This window comes from Phaseolus vulgaris, chromosome 3 (genome assembly GCF_051622355.1).
Source record: "Phaseolus vulgaris cultivar YP4 chromosome 3, ASM5162235v1, whole genome shotgun sequence".
NCBI lineage: Eukaryota > Viridiplantae > Streptophyta > Magnoliopsida > Fabales > Fabaceae > Phaseolus > Phaseolus vulgaris.
In genome coordinates this window covers 11,262,248-11,283,281 of record NC_143500.1, presented here as the reverse complement: position 1 = coordinate 11,283,281, position 21,034 = coordinate 11,262,248, and the positions used below count along the sequence as shown (strand labels likewise).

General features: G+C 29.4%; 1 protein-coding gene across 1 annotated transcript; it reads right to left on the bottom strand.

Moving 5' to 3' along the window:
* Positions 1-14,670: 14,670 nt before the first annotated feature.
* On the bottom strand, positions 14,671-15,725 carry LOC137839066 (uncharacterized). Its single transcript, XM_068648194.2, has one exon. The coding sequence runs from the start codon at positions 15,624-15,626 to the stop codon at positions 14,865-14,867; it is 762 nt and encodes a 253-aa protein (XP_068504295.2). The 5' UTR covers positions 15,627-15,725; the 3' UTR covers positions 14,671-14,864.
* Between the last annotated feature and the right edge of the window lie 5,309 nt (positions 15,726-21,034).

The following is a 21,034-nucleotide window of genomic DNA, read 5'->3' as shown; positions in this document are numbered from 1 at the left end:
ACCAATAATTGCAAACTAGCTTTTCAACAAACTATAGTTCCAAACTATGTGAAAACATATCCAAAAATTGATTTTCCAGTGTCAACATTCCATGCATGGTCTACATCTACAAACCCTTCTATATCGTCTCTATTATGGGTAAACCTCTACAGACTGATCCAGATGATATTGTTTGGTTCAACTAATTCAACACTCACTTCAAGTCTCTTAATGAGCACATCCAAATTTGACATGAACTTGCTAACCACACTAACAACATGTGCTAGATTCAGTCTAGTACACATAATCTCATACATGATACTCCCTACTCCATTAGCATATGAAATAGTCTTCATCTCTCTCATACCTTCTTCGGAACTAGAAGCATGGGTGATAAGGACATGACCAAGATAAGGAGTTTGAAGCACTTGAAGGGCTTTAATGACCTATGACAAAAACAAGGACAAGGAGAGCCAATGAAGCTTTCCAATAAGTGTTGGAAGCTCTTAGTAAAATAGAATCAAGTCTTGAAGAATCAAAGTTCACATTGATCAATAGTCTCATGATTGAAGAGGATGTTGTTTGACCTTAATAAAAAGATAGTTTGTCATATTAAACTCAAGAATGACGACTTACTTTTGCTGAATGGGACGATGAATATGTTTTAATTATTATTTTTTAGTTTCAAATTTAATTTGCGTTGTTACAAGTATTTAAAAATGCAGTCAAATTTGGCACTGAACATTAACAATTTAGCAATTACACTGTCAATTATTGGTTTAAATTTGAGGCAGTTTCACCTTTTCCAATTATTAGCTTTTATGTTGGTTTATTTACCTTGTAATACTTTTGAATGTTGAGAGGGTTTATATGTAGTGGCCAACAAAGGCAAACGAGGATAAAATTTTGATTATGATAAAATAGTCAGTTCTTCTTGGATTCTTGGATTTTTGTTGATCCATAATTGAGATTTATATAAGGTCTTTCATCCTATTGTGCGCATAATTTCTAGGACATATATTCAATCTTACTTTTTAAAATATAAATTCACATCCTTTACAAGGGATTATTTATGACAATGAGGAAATAAGATCCTCCACCATGAGTTTGAACTCATTTCTGACCTCACAAGTATGCATGAGCATAATCAAATGGTCTACTTAACATATGCTTAATAGCCTCAAACTTCAATTTATGAGACTTCCAAGTATGTATTGATCGCAAAACTTTGACTCCTATATTTTATCATTTCCTAGTTGGTTGTGCTTTCTAGCTCCACCAAATCTCTTTCACTAATGTACCTAACTTTGATGTTATAACTTTGTCCTGTCTTGCATTGTCTAACTAGCTACAAATGTATACGCAATCACGGTTGAACCATCTAATATGTAAAGATAATTCTTTTTCACCCTTAGCAACTATAAACACCTCATTTGAAATATTTATAGTACCTTCTTCAATCTTGGTTGACAAACCCTTAAAATCAAACATACTTATTGACAACATTCCTCTTAAGCTCTAGAACATACTTCACATATTACAACAAGATATCCAATTGTCAAACATTTCCAATCTGATCGATGTTATGTCTTGCACCTTACATGTGTTTATTGTTTCCTAAAAGTACTACACCTCCCTCTTTCAATTCTAAGGTGTCAAAGAACTCCTTCACTTGAAACATATAGTGAGTGCATCTAAGTCCATGACTAAACTCCTCTGTGTATCTAACATTGATGCCACCAACACTCCAACAAACTTGTAACTATCAAACATTACCTCAATATCAACAGATTCTCCCATGAAATGGGAGTTTCTTCCTTTCATTCTTCTCCCTCTCCCAATAGTTTATCTTGCAATAATATCTCTTGTGGAAATTGCAACACTCATGCCCTTTATTCGTCCTATCATTAAATGAATGCTTTGACTTCTTCCTTTTGACTCCTTCTTTTTCCACTCTTTAACTTCGAGACATTCAAACATAAACCATTATTGTTTGCCTTATACTTTTAAAACTTATCTAGCTTCTTAGTCTGAATTAAGGTTTGAACCTCCTCCTGAGTAATTTGTTCCTTCTTGCATAGAAAAATGTCTTTAAGATTATCAAATGTCTTAGTCAAGGCATTAAGAAGAATTAAAGCCTTATCTTCATCTTCGAGCTTCACTTCATTGTTCTCCAGATCATCCAAAATCTTATTAAATTTTCCAACTACTCCATCATCATTTTGATTCAGTCATCTTGAATGAATAAAGTTGTTGCTTCAAACAAAGTGTATGTGCCAAATATTTTTACAAAATTTTTATCACTCCATTTAAATTTATGTAAAAATGGTTAGTACTAATCATCCCACTGTTTAGCCTTTATCATCAGTTAGGATGATATAAACAGGTTGAAAAAGAACAAAAATTAAATAACTAAAATAATTAATCAAATATAGTTAAAATATTATTATTAATAATAATATATAGTTTATATTTGAATTTTTTAAAGTGAGATGATCACAATTATATGATCATTACTTAGGTTTTGATATATTTAGGTTTTATGTACGTGTTTGTTTTTATCCATTAGTGAATAAGTGAAGAATATGAATGTTTTTTGAATCGAACTCTTATCACTAGGTAAAAGGTTATAACTATTAGTTAATATATAATTTTTTTTCTACTAAAGAGCGTAACAGTCCAAACACCACGATTCGATTGTGACTTGGCTAACCTAGCCTATGCTACAGGACAACTGATGCACCCTACAACAATATTCGATGTATCCCCCGTCTAAATAACCCCATAGTGGTATTAGAGTTGATGGTTTTCTTGGTAACCAACTTAGAGAGTGAGTGAAAAAATTTAGGTTTGTGGATTGCTTATATCGAAAGTCTTTCTCATTGGTGTTTTAAAGTATGACCCCTTGAGATAAACAAAGATACAAGTAAATTTCAAAACAGAGAGGGAGTATACCAATATGGAAGATACTCACACTTGATGGGGAGATTGTTAGTGATTCAAATGTGAGTTTGAGTCTCATATTGAGTAAAAACGAGAAAGTTGAGCAACATATAAGGAAGAAGACTTATAAACTCATTGTCTTAAAGTTTTGTATTAAAGGTAGTTTCATAATCTCTTATATGAGTTGTTAATGATTAAATCTCTCTAGTGTATCCCCACTCAAAATAACCCATCATGTTTATCTTTAAACTCTCTTTAGTTCTTTAATGGTAGTTTTTCTTAGTTCTGAAGTAGCTTAACTTTAACTTCCTACCAAATGGCGTTTTCAAAGTGCCTACAGCCGTCCATGAATAGTTACTAGCATTATTACTTGTGGTTATTACAATTAGATTTGTAGCCTCAATCATCACTCCTAAAAATTTTGTAAGTTCATCGACATTAAGATTGATAATATCTTCCACAACAACCACCACCATCAATACCACAATCATTTTGTTGTCATCGCACACAATGAAGATCTACTACCACGTTATCTAACATTTATACCAACTTCACTGGACAAAGCCACAATTTATAAAAGCTTCCATATTTTTGCAAGGTAATCACAAGCTAAATGAAAATATAATCACACAAAAAAATTCCCATTGTAAAAGGTTTTAGGCTATAATCAACATATAATTCATATTCATATATGTTAATATCATTTGAAACTTATGAGATCATTTTTACTTAAAAGTGGGTCATAAAATTATATATGTAGTCAACCAAGCTCTGAGCATCCAATATATGACTTGTTTTAGTGTATCAAATAATTTTTTCCTTTAAAGTGAGTGTTTAATGTTGAACCTTGAAGCTTTGATGATTCCAAATCCAAGAAGATTGCTTAAAATTAGGTTGATGCTTGTGGGGCTTGGGTTCTAGGTATTTAGAATTTTTTAATTCACTCATAGTCCAATGCAAAGCTAAAACAATCAAGATCTTTAAAAAAAATTGTTTTTCAAAGTAAGTGAAAAACAACCTGTTATTTCTATGTTTCAATCGGTTGTTTTACATTTGGAGTTTTGAAAAGGATTTTGAAAAGCTAAAATTGGTTGACTTTACAAGTCAAAGCCAAATCAATCGATTGAATTGAGGTTTCAATCGATTGTTTTTTGAAAAACATAATTGATTCTGTTTTAACTATCAAAACTGTTTTGGCTTTATATGCATTTTGTTTTGAGCTTTGTTTGACTAAAACAAACAACTATTTTTGTGTCTTTAAAAGTGTGTTTTACATCTCTAATTAAGAGATAACCAGATTACAGAAAATAGCTTCAGAAGAGTGTTTTACACTCAATGTTTTGCCTTAGTCAAAAGAGTGAAATAGGAGTTGTGTTTTCCTTCATGTATCAGGTGTAATTTGTTCTATTCATTCTTGTATTCTTGTCTATGTTTGAATACTGTAAAATATTTTGTATTTTAAGTCAGAGGGTGTTCTGACTGTGTGTGGTGGTGGTGCATCAAAGAAGGTGTGTTTGTTTTTGTAATATGTTGTTGATTACATAGTGGATTATCCAGAGGTTGTTTTGGGACTGGATGTAGCTCAGGTTATGAGTGAACCTGTATAAAAACATTGAGTGTAAATTACTCTCTCCCTCTTTGTTTTTAAATTTGTTTAAATATGTTTTTGTTGAAGTGCTGGTAAGAATAATCGATTGATTCGCAGAAACAACCGATTGTTTTTTGGAATCAATTTAAATACATTTTGTTTCTTGGTTGATTTGTTTGCTTTATCTGTAATTCTACATTTACTTTCATTCTTATCCAATATTTGCGAAAATCTTTTAAAAACAATTCACCCCCTCTTGTTTTGGCCTACATTTCTAACATTTAATATATTAATAATTTTTGTTTAAGTATCTTTTGTTACCTATGTCATTCATTATGCTATTTCATATAGATCAATAATCAGAATTAAGTTCCTTCCCATTATCTAGATTAACATGATAGGTCATATATGATACAAAAGCATATTGGTCGTTATAAAAAAAAATATTGATGACAAAATAAAAATTCAAAATATTTGAAGGTCTTAAACCAAAATAAATATAAATGAATATTCTATTTAGGGACTAGAACAAGATATTGATTTTTTTTTTCAAATCTTCATTTACCTTGAAATAAAATCAAGACTTCAAATGATGCAAAGTTAGCTCAAAACCATACTATAAATATAGGAAATAAATTACATGCAATTTAGGTTAAATTACCTTGAGCATATTATCCCACACTATTTTTGTAAGTATATAGAACATATTTGATGAATTTTCAAATTTTACTGGAGAAAAAAGGTTATTTGTTTCTAATTGTTAACAAACTCCTCCAAGTAAAATGAATGTCTCCAATAGGTTAAGATATCTCCTCAAAGTTGAGCATAACATAGGCTATTAGGCAAGTTACAAACATTCTTGATGTTCACCTTTACTTTCTTAGTAAATTCAAATTCGTCTATAGACAGGTAAATATTTTGTTAAATTTGAAAGCAAGTATTAAGGAAATTGAATGTGATGGAGGACCATCCAAGCCATCACAAACTAGATTTAGAAGTCCAAAGAAGAAGATACATCATTCCCAATCTCAGAGTCTTTCCTTTTCTGAAGTACAAAGTAGAATATGATACCTTTTAGACCTTGTATTAGTATAGAATACATGTAGAATAAAACCCTAACCCTAGGTAGAACCTTGTGTGCCAAGCTAGGATAAAATAAAAGGTTGGAATGCAAGGTAGGGTATATAGGAAGCTTGGCTGGCAAACAACCTTTTAACCCTAACTTGCCATGCAATTTAGGGTTTGAGTAGCTTGTCATGCAAGTTTCCTAACCCAATACAGGGCTTCTCCTTTGTATAATTCAAACTTCGATATAATTGAATAATGAATTTCTATCAATATTCAACACCATCTCTCTCTGAAGTCTCTTATGAGTTAGCTTCTCTTAGCAAGAAACTTAGGCTTGAGTAGGAGTTGGCCTAACCTCTCCTTACTCCCCCTTTCACACGATCCAAATATCCACAGTCTCAATACATCTTCATCTTAAGACTTTCACTGCTTATTCATCATTTATTCCTTCACCACTCATGAAATTGACAAAGGAGCTAAGAACTTCTCCATCAAGTAGATCATATCACAATTCTTCAATTCTTGCAAAGTAAAAAAAAATATGATTTTTTTTCTCTCATCAACTTCGTGTTGTTTCACCGTTTATTTTCACGTTTTGAAGTTTTCCACCAATTATTTCTTCCATTTTTACATTTCAATCAGTTTAAACTTATGAAATCTTCTTGAATAGTCCATACACAAGTTTTTACCGTAGGATTCCATTGTGTTTGTTGTTTCGTACCTATTGTTTTGTTTTTTCTTGCGTTTTCTTTACACTATCTTCCAATTATGTTACATGTGACGTGTTTCCTCAATTTGTCATAAATTTCCATCTAAAGCTAATTTTCCATGTGTTCATTGAAATGCCTAAGTGATGTACACTATGTGTTTGATAAAATGCATATCATGATGTCTCTCTAATAGGTTAATATCTCTCATCGAAGTCTGCCAATACACCCAATTCATTTTGTTTTGGTTGATAGCCTCTTGGTATCGAGATTTGTTTTAGTTGATATAATCTTGAATGTGTTCAAGACTTTATTATTTTGTAATAACTTTTTGAGGTTAGTGGAACCAATTACTCTAAGATTGAATTGTTAAGACTAAATGTAGGATCTTATTGATTTGAACCAGTATCTTTCTTTTCTTATCTTTTTTTTATTTATGTTGCAATTCAATCTTGTATCAATATTGTTTTCAATATAATTGCATTTAGTTTTTCAATCTGAAAAGAGTTTTTAAGAATTTCAATAAAGGATATTTTATGAAAAAGATTTAAAAATCAATTCAACCCTCTTGAATTAGACAAGTTATTCATTATTTTCTCACAAGTGAAACCAATCAATTTTGAAAGTTAATTGATAAGCTACGACTGTTAGAGAGGTTTTCCCTATAACTCTTCTTTAAAGTGGTTTTAAAATAATGAAAGATTTTTATGTCATCTTCTAGCACACATATTTGTTTTAGATTTAAACATGCAAGTTTTTAGTCACCTAATCCTATGTTTAGCACTCACAGGGGCTTAACTTAACTCAAATAGGGAAATTAACAAGATATTCCAAAAAGAAGTTAAATGTTGTAAAAAAAAAAATCAATACATTTTAACAATTCTGGTGATTATGTTAATCTCATTTTTTTTAATCACTTTGAATCCCAATTAAAGGTATGAAGTTGCCCATGAAGACAAAGAGAGATGAAATGGAATGAAGATGCATTGATGTCTTCAAGATATTTAAGTGAAAGTCTGTAGAAAAGAGGATTTAGGAAATTGTGATGTTTGATAAGGAGAGGTGAAATGAAGCAAAAATGCATTAATGCTTTCAAAATACTAAAATGAAAGTTTTGAAGTAGCGTAATGTTTAACGATGACATTCAAGTTGTCACTCTTTCAACCTTTTGAAGGTATTAATTTCTTTAACCTATGAGACATCATTAAAGGGATGTTTTGAGGTTTAGGTCAAATCAAATAAAAGAAAATAGGAAAATAACTTGAAAAAATGTTAAATTAAAGAACAATTAATTAAAACGAGGACAGGAAGAAATGTGTCTAATTATACAGTAAATAATGACATCTTAATAAATTATGTTTAAAAGGAAATAGTTTATCATTACAAGAAAATTATTAAATAGAAACTAAATTTAGAAAAATAGTTCTTATAAATTGGTAGTTAAAACATTGATAGTTAATTAGATACCTTAGTAGTTAATTTATAAATTTTTATTAATAATATAAACTACTTTAGATACCAATTATATTTTAGTCTATAAAATAGTATCAATTTTTTTTTTTATAAAAAACTATCATGTTAGGCAACATTATGAAACTTAATCTCCTAGGCTAACACCTCAAGTTTCAATAATCATCTACCACCACATAAAAAGAGTATTATTAAAAAAGAAAAAAAAAAGGAATTCAAGCAAATATGGGAGGACTAGGTCAAAACCCATCAAAAACAACCTAAGAAAAACGATACTTAGGTAATATATACCTATTAATAAAGAATTCTAGGAATAAGTTGGATGGAAGCTTATTATACCAATGAAACTTCTCCCTATGAATGAAACCTAAATTAGCAAGCTTGTCAGCACAAACATTGCCTTCACGAAAAATGTTAGAAATTTTATGTCTGATTTTTCCCCAATAATCAAGGCATTTGTTCCCCCTATTACGAAGGATCCAAGGAACAATAGTTAATAAATGAAGCACAAACTAAGACAGAGTCACATTCAAGCCACAAACATGGAAACCCCATCTTTTTGGCTTCTTCAATAGTATGAATCACCCCATAGAACTCAACAACCAAAGCATTCTAAATATCCAGGAAAGTAGAGAAACTACCAATGAACTCCACCATACACCCATGAAAAATATCACCACAAGCAACAAGACTAGGAGAACCCCTAACAACACCATCCGTATTAATTTTAACCCAACCAGGGAAAGGGAAATCCCATCTAACAAGAAGAGGATGAAGGACTTTGCTACTTCATGTATTGATGTCAAAGAACTTAAATATAGAGCAATCAAACACATCATTCCTCATGGAGCTTTTAGACTAATTACCCACAAAACAAATGAAGCCTTTAATAGTGGAAATGGCCCTGGGAAGGTCAATCTTAACCTGAAATCTAGCATAATTTCGCATATGCCATATCATCCAAATAGAGAAAGTAATCATGGAAAGTTTAATCAAATTAACTAAATCACTTTTAACAAAAGAAATGAGATCATTAACATTAGAGAAATGAGCATTAGAGAAAATTTCATGTATCCAACTCCAAATATGCAAAGCATGAGGACATTCAAAAAATAAGTGATGAATAGATTCTTTCTGCTTTCAACAAAGAGTACACATATAACACATATGCAAACCTTTGTATTGAATTTGTTGGTCGATGGGAAGCTGCCCATGAAAAACTTTCCAAAGGAACATAATTTTGGAAGGAGGAATATATTGAGACCAGATAAGCTTACCCCAACCACATGGAACTTTGGGATCCAAGAAGAACTTCCTAGCAGATTTGAAAGTGAAATTTCCAGATTCGTCCTAAGTCCAATTGGGAGTATTTTGCTCCTGCCTAATAATGATATCATCAAAATAATGATTTACTTATTGAAGAGTCGAGGGAATAATCCAATCACTACCATTCCAAGCTTGGGAAAATTTGGTCACCAGAGAACATCTAGAAGCATCAGGGAACCCTGCAATGATTGATAAACAGGTAGAAGAACACCATTTATCATTCCATAAATTAATATCATTACATGTACCAATATTCCAATAGGTATGCTCAAGAATAGTGTCAGAAAATTGTTTAATCCCAGTCCAAATAGAAGAGGAGCTATAAGCCAAGCTAAGCTGGTATTTAGATTTAAGAACTCTATCTTTTAGGAGATGTGACCGAGGCTTATTACTATATGCAAAATTCCAAGTAAGCTTGAGAAGATATGCATTATTTTCATGTTGTAGATTGTTAATCTTCAACCCTTCAATGTCAATAGGAAAACAAATCTTAGCCTAGTTAAGGGTAGAGGTGCCTTTCTTAATAATGTCCCCAATTCAAATGAAATTTCCGCTCCACTGCTCAACTTGCTTAAGAAGAGAAGTAGGCCATTTATACACATTAAAGTTATAAGCAAGGAAACCAGTAACCATATTGTTAACCAACTGGATTATATCCATCATGTTAAGAGATTTCTCTTTCCAAGAAGCAAGCTTCAATTTAACTTTATCAGCCAAAGGTTGGAGAAATTTGAGCTTGGGAGCACCAATAAAAATAGGCACCCCTAAATAGTTAAAGGGTAAAGAGCCATGATTGCAAGAAAAATCTCTTTGAACTTTGTAATGAATCTTGCAGAATTATCCGTAGAGAAGAAACTGCTCTTACAATTATTCACATATTCATCAGAAAAGGCGCCATATTTTTGAAGAAAAATATTCAAATTTCCAAAATATTTATTATCAGCACAGAAAACACAAATATCATCAACATATAAAATATGAGAAGGAATGATATAACATTTAGGGCTATCTTCTTATAATTCACAAGCTTAGAAAGGAATCTACTCAGAACTTTCTCTGCTAGACAGAAAAACAAGGGAGATAAAGGATCACATTGTCTCACACCTCTATTACAAGAAAAAAAAGCCAAAAAAAATTGTCATTCATTCTAATAGAAAGCATAGTTGACCTAAGAATCGTACTAATCCAATTGATAAAGGAATGATGGAAACCAATTTAAGACCAACAATAAGAAGTTCCAACTCAGAGTATCAAAGGTTTTATGAATATCAACTTTATAAGCCATATTACCCTTTCTGACCTTCTTTTAAAGCATGTTAATAGCCTCAAAAGCAATACCAATACATTCATGAATTTTCCTACCCTTCAAAAATCCCTATTGATTAGGAGAAATGATTTTGGAAGCAACCATAACAAGCCTATCCGCTAGGATTTTGGAAATGATCTTAAACTTGAAATTAGCCACAACAATGAATCTAAAATCTTTAATAGAGTTGACACCTTGAATCTTTGGGATAAGGAAGACCACATTACTACTCATCTAAGGAAGGATCTAGTTTTGATTAAAATAACTATTAAACAACTTTGCAAACATCTTTCCCAATAATCTCCCAACAAATATGATAGAAGACACCACCAAAACCATCAAGACTAGGGGCACTATTACCATTAAGATTAAAAAGAACAATCTTGATATCCAAATCATCCAGACATTTAGTAAGCATAATCTTCTCCTAAGAAGAAACTATGGAAGGAATGTAGGTGCCAATAAATTCTTCAGTAGAACCAGTAGTGTGAGCATTAGAATTAGGATCTACATAGAGATTTTTGTAAAAATCCAAAATATGATCCTCAATAAGCTTGGGATCCTCAATAATAGCATTATCATCTCTTAATCTATGAATTAGTCAATATAGTAACTAATTATTTTTTGTTTGTAAAATTAGTTTCTATTTATTGATTTTCTTATAGTGTAGACACATTTTTTTTGTGGCTATAATTATTATAATTGTAAACACCATATTTTAAATGAAAAAAGTTAACAATTCTAATATTACCAAATAATAAAGTAAATAGTGAAAATGTCATTGGAGTTGTGTACTAAAAAAACAACCCTATTTAATTTATTTTTGTAGTAAAAATTTGTTAAGAAATATTGTGTTTGACATTTTTCTTGTTGTACATTAGAAAATCCAAAATATGTAAAACTACCTTGCAAAGATGTGAGCTTCCACCCTTACTCATCTTCATGTTTGTGACATAGATTTACGTTCCTTCTTGTATTCTCTAAGGCTGTTTCTTTGATCTTTCTCTTCTTTTCAACTATATCAAAGAAAAACATGTTAAAAAATTGTTTTTCAAGTTTATATATTATTAAGAAATTAATCTATGTTTAAGACACAGTATAAACTCTTCTAAAAACATGTTAGAAGCAAAAGATGATTAAAGTTTTGTTTCCAACAATTATCCAAATTTATTCTTAGTCATTAAACAAATGTCTTTCACATGAATTTTTAATTTTCTCTTAAAGAATACCCCGCGCAACAAATATATATAAAAGAAAATTGTGTCACCAAGGACACTCTAAAATATTATAATTTAGTTTTGATGGACAAGTATTATTTTAATAGGATTCGTATTGATAGTTCTAGAATGATCAATAATCAATACTTAGAAATGATTTTGCTTATGGTCTCCAATAATGACACTCCATTTAGGAATATTATATAAATTAACATAATCAACAAACAACCACTAGAGAAGTCAAGAGAAATCTTAACTCTTCCTTTTGAAAATTTTGAGTAATACATTGTTTTTAGTGGTGTGGATTAACCCAAATTAAAACAAAACTAGTTTACGTTAAATGGTAGAATAAATTCTTGAGTTTCGCAAATATTTTATATTATAAATATAATTTAAAAACACTGCATAAAGGTTTTTTGTCTTCTTTTTACATGTGTGAATGCAAGTTATTCTGCCTATAAAATATCAGATCCCGAGGGACCATTGTTTGGTACACAGCATTCTATGAACTTTCTGAAGTCATTCCCCACTTGGTAAGCTAATGAGGTTTTTTTATAGTTTGAAACTTTTCAAAATTTATACTTTCATTTGTTTTCATTAATTTTTATTCAATACTTTAATTAAATAACTTAATTTAATATTTTATTATTATATATAATTATTAAACAGATGTGAGAGAAAATGTAGGATGTTAAAATAATACTTTTTCTTTTGTATATATTCATAATAAACATTCTATATTTAATAGCAGTCTAAGAAGGAGACAGAGAAGATAAGCATGACTTTATATTGTACCATAGTGTTGAATCTTCCAATTATTGGTGACCAAAACATAACTTTTATTATAAGTGTAAAATATATACATAGAGAGTGATTCAAGTAGCATAGGATTCTAATTTTTCCCTCCACATGTGACTTGTCGCTTTACCATATGAATCCATTAGCTAATATCACAAAGAATAGGGAGAACCTTCCCACTATCAATACAAGCCAGGGTAGGGTTCATTTCAAGAGAAATATGCTAACTTTATTCTATTTATGTCCATCACATATATTACTACTAAAACTTACTTCATACTCTTTTCCACAACTTATACTTATTAAATCCACACTACTATAAAATTATTAAATAAAAACTAATTTAAAAAAAAATTAATTTTAAAAACAAAAAGTAATTAGTTACTATAATAATTAAATTAAAGACCATTTTATAAACTAAAAAAAAATTAATTGATAAATTAATTTTTATTATTATTAAATAGTTTCTAAATTGTTATCTAATTAGCAATCAAGATTTTAACTACTAATTATTTAGATTCTAAATTTGGTAGCAAAAACTTGGTAACTATTTAGATACCAATTTAAAAACTATTTAATAATAAAAAAAATTAATTTAAAAACCAACAAAAAATTTAATTTCTAAAATAGTATCTAATTTAATTATTATATCAATTAATTATTATTTTTCTCTATAACTGATTTTTATTTAATAATTTCTTTGCTGTGAAAATTATACTCTTTTCAAACTTTCACATATAAATCTATCCATAACTTTAATTTATGATAGATTGACAGTATATTTGACATCATAAATTAAAATTCAGTCTAAATTAGGTTTTTAAGGGTTACTTGGATACTTTGTAACAGGTTGAAATATTTTTAAAATGTCTTATATTTATTTATTTTTTTTATTTTTTTTTCTGATACAAAAATTTATAAAATTAGAAACCTTTTTAACTGGGCAATCTATAATTTAATAAATGTAAGAGAAATCGATATTAATTAGCCTTGTGTTTTAATTAAAACACAAAATTTATGAGTGTATGAATTTCTTTCTAATCCACACAGTAAAACCAAATTTTCCTTGGCAAAATAAAAATTATTTACGTAGTGATTTTCTTTTTTGTATTTTTATTACAAAATTATAGCATATTTTTATTTATTTTTTGTTTTCAAGAGTGTATAAATTTTATTTATATAGTGTTCACTATTTTAGAGAAATTTTAAAATAATTTTTAAAAAAAGCAACCCAACCTTTTATGAAGGAAACTCACCCTTAAGTTAAATATCAACAGTATTAACATATATAAGACGAATGAGAGAATTTAAAGTAAGTTTTATATTGTACTAAGTTTTAGCTATACCTACTCAAATATTTTTCTAAAATATCTGAATAAGACATTACATATTATGAACACACATCGAGCCGTTCTTGTAACCATTAAAACTCTAAATATAGACCATAGCCTTGTTTTATATTGGAAAATCATTTTTCGCATTAATGAAAGTCACACCTTCTCACAAAAACACATCTTCCTACTAAGTTACACACCTTCCAATTCTTTGAAACTCAACTTGATTTTATTCAAACCGTAAGACATACATACACCTAACAAAGGAGGGTGTTTGAGGTTATATACTGTTCACTATAACAGGATTCAACTATTCCTAAAATCCTTCACATTAATTCTTTTTTTTTTCATAAAAAGAAAAGGATACTCAAAAGATAGAAAAAACTTACAGAGATATATTTATATAACCCTAGCAATGAACTCTTATCTTAGTAACAAAATTTGAATCTATATTTTTGTAAAGAATGACTTAAACTTTTGATGAAAAGAAAAAAAATTATTGACAGAAGGAAAGGTAATGGTACTTGGGTATGAGGACTGGTGTGGGGCTTGGGTGTGCAGTCAATGAACAATGTGCTGTGCCCCATCTCGTCTCTTTGAAAACGATTGCATTCCTCCTTTCGCTTTTGGCAACTCAACTATTTGTTACTTATCTCTGATTTTGACTTCATAATCAAATTTCTTATTCCTTCGCGTGTTCACCAACAGTGTCACATGTACCCTTGTGGAATCGCACCATTTCTTAGATAACCATGTTGGATAAGGAAATAGTTCTTATATCAACATTATCCATAAGAGCACAAACACATACCGTTTAATCAGAAAAATACATTCACCATCTCAGTTCACTTTCAACAAGAGACTCGTTTTCAAAACTCTTAAATAATATATAACATCGTTGATCATGAAATAAAATGATTGAGATCATGCAGGCTAATTAAGATGTGATTTTCATTTATTTCTAGTTTCTCTATACAAAATGCTTCTAATAATATATATCGAACTACCGAAGCTCTAGCTACAGAACCAAACAGAAAAAATTACACTATTGAGAGAGAGAGAAACACTAAGTACACAAAACCAGAAGCAAAAGCTAGCTATAGTTATCTCTAAAGAAGAAAGTAGGTACTAAAATTCGTTTTTGATTTTTCCGTTCATATTTTTCTCTTGGGTGGGATCAATTACGTGGCGTATGAAGACTGTTTCCAAGTCTGGTGGCGTGAAAAGCTCTCGAACAACGCCATGATAATTGCACTTGAAGGAAGATTTTGGCTTCCTGGGAGGAGGTGGGCACGTGAAGGGTGTCGGGATCTTGGATTCCACGGTTGTTGGTGTGGTGGAATGCTCCTCTGTGTCAACCTCTTCCTTCTGTTCCTTCTCGACAGGGACGGTGTATATAGGCTTCAATGGCGCTCGTAACGCAATTCCAGCGATGACCCATTTTCTGTTGTTATCTGAATCAAACCCTCCCTCTACTTGAGCCATCTCGGAGAACCCCATGTGGATCAAAAAGCATAAGACTTTCGCAGCCTTGGTATATATATCCTTGGATAAAGAGAAGTGTTTACGACTTGTTTGGTTGTTTTGTTTCTTTTGATAAGGAGTGGGAAAGTGTTGACTGAAGAAAAGGTTGGAAGTGGGAATTAAAGAGGGAGGAAAATAAAAGGTGGGAGTGTGAGGGGACAGTGGAAATGAAAAAGAGAAGAGGGTTGAGTTGAGGTAAGAGAATGAAGGAGAATGAATGAGAATGAGAGAAAGAGTAAGATACAGTATTAAATGTGTGGAATAAGGTGTGAAGATGATGAATGTTGGTGTGTTAGAAAAGAGGTTAGAAAGCAATTGGTGAAGAGAGAAGCAAAGGAAGAAACTCGTGACATAAGCAGTGACCATTAAATAAAGAACACCAATTAGAAGAGTGTGAGAGAATGGTGCTGCTGTTGAGGATGAAGATGCCCGTGAAAATGCCTCAACATAAGACAGGAACTGTAAATAAATGCTTAATGTTTAGTAATAAAGAAAATTATCATGCTGCCCTCTCTCCACTTCTTTTTTATATTTTTCTTTCTTTTACTCTCACTTTATTTTTTTAGAGTAGTAACATGTGTTAAGTCAATCTTAATCCTAATTAATACTAATTAATACGAAGAAGAAAAAGTTTACACTTCAATATAGAAATCAAATTTAGATAAATATAATTAATTATTATATTGATTAAATTAAATAATAATTTAAAGATTAAGTAAAATATTTTAAACTAGTATTTAATTTAATCAATATAATAATTATAAAAAAATTAATATTTAATTAATTTTTATTATTGATAAATAGTTTTTAAATTGGTATTTAATTAATTATAAATATTTTAATTATCAACTTTAATAATTGATAATTAAAATATTAATTGTTAGTTAGATATCAATTTATAAACTATTTATTAACAATAAAAATTAACTATATTAATATTTTTTTTAATCTCTACCATAATATTAATTTAATTAATTAATATAACAATTATTTTTTTTTTTCTAAACTTAATTTTTATTTAATTATTTTGTGGTAGTAATGTAAGTTGAGTTCAATCCATAAAGAATATGTTAGTCATCCATTCATGACTGGAATAATTAGTTATTCATCACTGAAATTAATAAAATAGCAAAATAGCTCTTAAAGTTGTACATTATTACTTAATTTAATAATTCAAATTGTAATTGATACAGTCACTTAAATAATTAAACGATTAAAATAGTTTTTGAAATATAAAGTATCAATCATTTTACACTACAATAAAATTATGAAATTGAAACTAATTTTAAAAATAAAAAATAATTACTTGCCATATTGACTAAATTAAAGACTATTTTAGAAACTAAAAAAAATTACTTTCTAAATTATTATTAAATGGTTTCTAAATAGATAACTAATTAGTTACTAAGGTTCTTGCTACCAAATTTAGAAACTACTATCAATTGTAAGGACCGAGAAAAATAGTCTTAGAGTATAAATGGTACAATTAAAATGACACCTGAATATTTTATTATTAAAGTGAAAAATCTATATAAATAGAAAATTAGTTATTCAGGTTTCATTTTAAAAGAACCACTATTTCTCTAAAAGTTTCATTTTCCTTTCCTCTCCCTTCTCTCTAAGATTCTGACTTCCTCGCTCGTCTGTTTGACGATCGGAGTCCACCATTAGACTCCTGGCAGTGGATCCACAAGATCAGAATCTTTCATAGAGTAAGTTCATTTTTGTTCCATTTTTCATTTTCTCTCTCTTCTATCTAAGATTTTGACCTGCTCGCTGATCAGAGTCTGTCATTGGACTCCTGGCAGTAAACTCGAGATTGCCCGATCAGAATCTTAGATAGAGTAAGTTCATTCTTGGCTCATTTTCCTTGGAGTTAGTTTTGATTTGGTTAGGGTTGTCTTTTAGTTAAGTTTGCATGTGAGGTTTTTATCTTCAGAATTAGTCTATGTTAGATCAGGGTCATAGTGATATAGTTAGATTTGTGATCAGGACTTTGTGGTGCAGGTTGGGTTATCCTTAAGCTTTTGGTGGGTTGGAGCTCTTAGTGAGCATCTGCTCAAGTCCAGGTAAGGGAAGCTAGTCTTATTCTTTTCAATAGAACCCTAGGTTAGAAGATCTTGATATGAGGGTGACGTGGTCACCAATTCCAATATTTACTTACAGGATTGTCTCTTTTGAAAAGTAAAATAATATATTGACTAGAATGGTTGATTTTGAATCTTTTATATTGACTTTAAGGTGAATAAATTGTTGAAAGTGTTTGTGATTGAGAATTGAAAGTGTTTGAATGATAATATAAATGAGTTGAACTGTTTTTTTTTAATATTTTATTTATTTACTTAAGTGAGACGTTCGATGAAAAATGATTGTTTGATTTTAGATGATGATTGATTTAAAGAGCATATTGGAATTAATTATGTGTTTAAGTAAAGTTTTAGATATATTTGGATTGTTTAGAAAGTTTAAATATGATGTGATTGAGTGGTGCATTGATATGTTAAATGATGTTAAAGTGTGATCAAGACATAGTATTTTCAGGAAAGGAAATACTTGTTGAGATTGTTATTAGGGTATATTGATTTGTGAGTGTCCTGTGAATGAGACGATCCTGACTCAACTGATATAATGGAATCACATAGATGAAGTTATTCAGTTGGTGAGAGTTGAAGGAGGTCCATTTGATTGAGTCTGAGGTTTGAAAGAACTAATCAGAGCAGATCAAATGAATTTACCCTGTCATATGAAGATGATGAGATATTGAGATAATTATGCGCATGGCTGTGTGGGTTTCACAACAGTAGTATGACAGATGCAGGTCTCTGAATGCTAATTTCAATACACGAGTCTTCCGGAAGTAGAGTCAAGTGTCTGAGTATGAGTTAGTAGAAATCTAACAAGAGTAATGTGGATGATGAACGTGATAGACACTTGATGTTACGTGAAATGTTTGAGAAATTGTATGAGAATTTATGAATTTTGTGTATCAATTTGAAATTTAAATTATATAGAAAATTTTGTTATAGTTAGCTTACCTGTTATTTGTTTGTGTTTGTTTCTTTACCTGTGTGATGATTGTACACGGAGTAGGTGAGATTGCAGGTAATAGAGCTCCTAAGTGAGCAACTGGAGAATGTGATAATTTTAATTTGAATGCTCTGTTTGTTTTTAGAACTTTTGATGTATATATTAAAATCCCTATAAAGAGGGATATTTTTTTCAGATACAATTATGAGATAGTTATATATTCATATGTTAAGTAGACAGTGTTTGTTTTACTTTTATTTTATTATATATGGGTAAAAATTAGGGATGTTACACCAATAATAAAAACTAAATTGAAAACAATTTTCTTTTGTCTTAAAATGATCTCTAATTATTTTTTATTTTTAAAATTGATTTCTATTTCATAAGTTTTTATTACTTGTGAAAATATTTTATAAGTAAAACAGATTTGTTCTTCATTATAAAAGTTTATTTACCGTTATTAAATGTATGCTTCTATTTATTGGTTGGGGAATAAAAAAAAGGCGCAATTAACTTTTTTACAATTAAAGATCATTTGTTTTCATTGTAATTTTAAAAACTAAATTGATAGATAATTTACATTTTTAAGGATTTTTTTATTTCAAAAATCAATTTGATTATCACTTAGTATATATTTTGATTAGTTTACTTTTATTTTCGAAGAAGTTAAACCACTGGGAACTCAAAGTAATTTAAAATATAAAGAGTCTTCGAAAAAAAAATACTTTAAATTCAAAGTAAATAAAGATGAAGACACACTTAACTTTTATAATAAAAAATAGAGAAATAAATTTTTTATTTTTTTATTGTTAATAAAAGGAATCAAAATTAAAAGTAATGATAGTAACAAAATTGCTTAGCATTATATGTTGTTAAGGTATGAAACTAAATGAGTGATGATTTTTTAGGCTTAGGGTGAGCGTAAAGGTTTTCAAGTTAGGAGTAGCTGTTTTTCTGGTGTTAAATGTTTTGGAAGAAGAATATAGAGATTTTTTTTTGGTTAAAACAAGTAAACTTTTTTTTATATAATAAGGTTGAAATGTCTTTAAAGAGGGTTGAAGGAGGATTCATGGATGTTTCAAAAGTGTTTTTTCTTATTTAATTAAAGGCTTGATTGTGGGTTATTTCCAATGTACCATTAGCTTGTTTTTTTTATTCTGGCTAGTTTCTTGCTTTCCTAATTTACATGAATGTAATTTAATATTGTTTTTGTGTGTTGGTTTTATCCTAGATATTCAGCTGGCTATTGACCTTGTTTTTTATTTTGTGTTCAAGAGATAAATATAATTTTGTATAAAGGTTAAATCACTCTGAAATTATTTTTATTTATTTAGTCTTTATTTCTGATAAAAAAAGGTTGAAATGTCTTAAAATACTTCAATTTATTAACAGATGTTAAAAAAAATGTACATACAATTATTAGTACAACTATATATATAAATAAATATTGGCAAACTTCTTTCAATGAATAACTTTTTCATGCCCTACAAATATTATGACCTATTATTATATATATTAATTAAGAGATGTTGATTTGAATTTAGGTGTTGAAAGAAAGAGAATAGGTTGAAGTTTGGCGGGAATTGTGTTAGGGCATTGTGTTGTTGTGGATGAAGAAGAATGGGAAGTGATTCCCTCTATGCCAAAAGCCATAAGCAATACAAAGCACCTTTCTCTTTTGCCCAATCTTTTTAAAGATGCGCCTCACAGGGAATCATTTCACCACCAATTTCATTTCCATTTTTTTTATTAATCTTTCAATTTTCTGCATCTCCATCATCTTTTGTCCCTTATCCTCATCAAATTTTTATTTCCACCAAACCCTTTTCTAACTCTAAATTTAACGTAACATGCATACATATACTTACATAAGTGCTGCATCTTGGCCCACGTTTTCACAAGATAAATTAAAGCTGTTGTTGTCTGCTCCTGGAATTCTTTTTCTCTAGTTTTGACCTCTCTATATATTTTTAAAAAGAATAAAATAAAGACATAAAATGAATATTTAGAGTGTTTCAACACTTTTCCAAAAATATACACATAATATATAGATCCATGATTGATTCTGAGTGGTTACACTATGACCTACCCTGCACAAAAGGCATATTCTAAAATATACTACCATTTGAACTGTACATAGGAGACATCAACTTAAGCTTCGTATGTTCCAGCAATTCTAGCTGGAATTCATCCATCTTTACTTCATCATACTTCCAAAAATAAGTATCCTTGTTACAAAGTTTGGCGGGTTTTTTTTTTCGAATGGGGTAATTCAATTTTTGTTATTTTGAAATGGGTATAATTTTTGTATTTTGTAAATACGAAATAATTATAAATATATTGTCATACACACACTACAAGAAAATCATGAAATAGAAATAATATTTAGAGACTAAAATAATTAATTGTAATAATAATTAAATTAGAGATCATTTTAGAAACTAAATAAAAAATTGGTTTCTAAATTAGTTTTTATTATTGTTAAATAGTTTTTAAATTGGTATCTAATTATTTAACTACCAAGATTTTAACTACCAATTGTTTAGTTTCTAAATTTGGTCTCTAAAATTTGGTTGCTAATTAGATACCAATTTAAAAACTATTTAACAATAATAGAAACTAATTTAGAAACCAAAATTTTATTTAGTATCTAAAATGGTCTCTAATTTAGTTACTATTGCAACTAATTATTTTGGTTTCTAAAATTTGATTTGAATAAGTTTTGAAAAAGACTATATATAAAAGAT

Excerpts from the sequence above, each read along its gene's own strand:
- LOC137839066 (XM_068648194.2), bottom strand. The coding sequence starts at position 15,626 with ATGGTCACTGCTTATGTCACGAGTTTCTTCCTTTGCTTCTCTCTTCAC.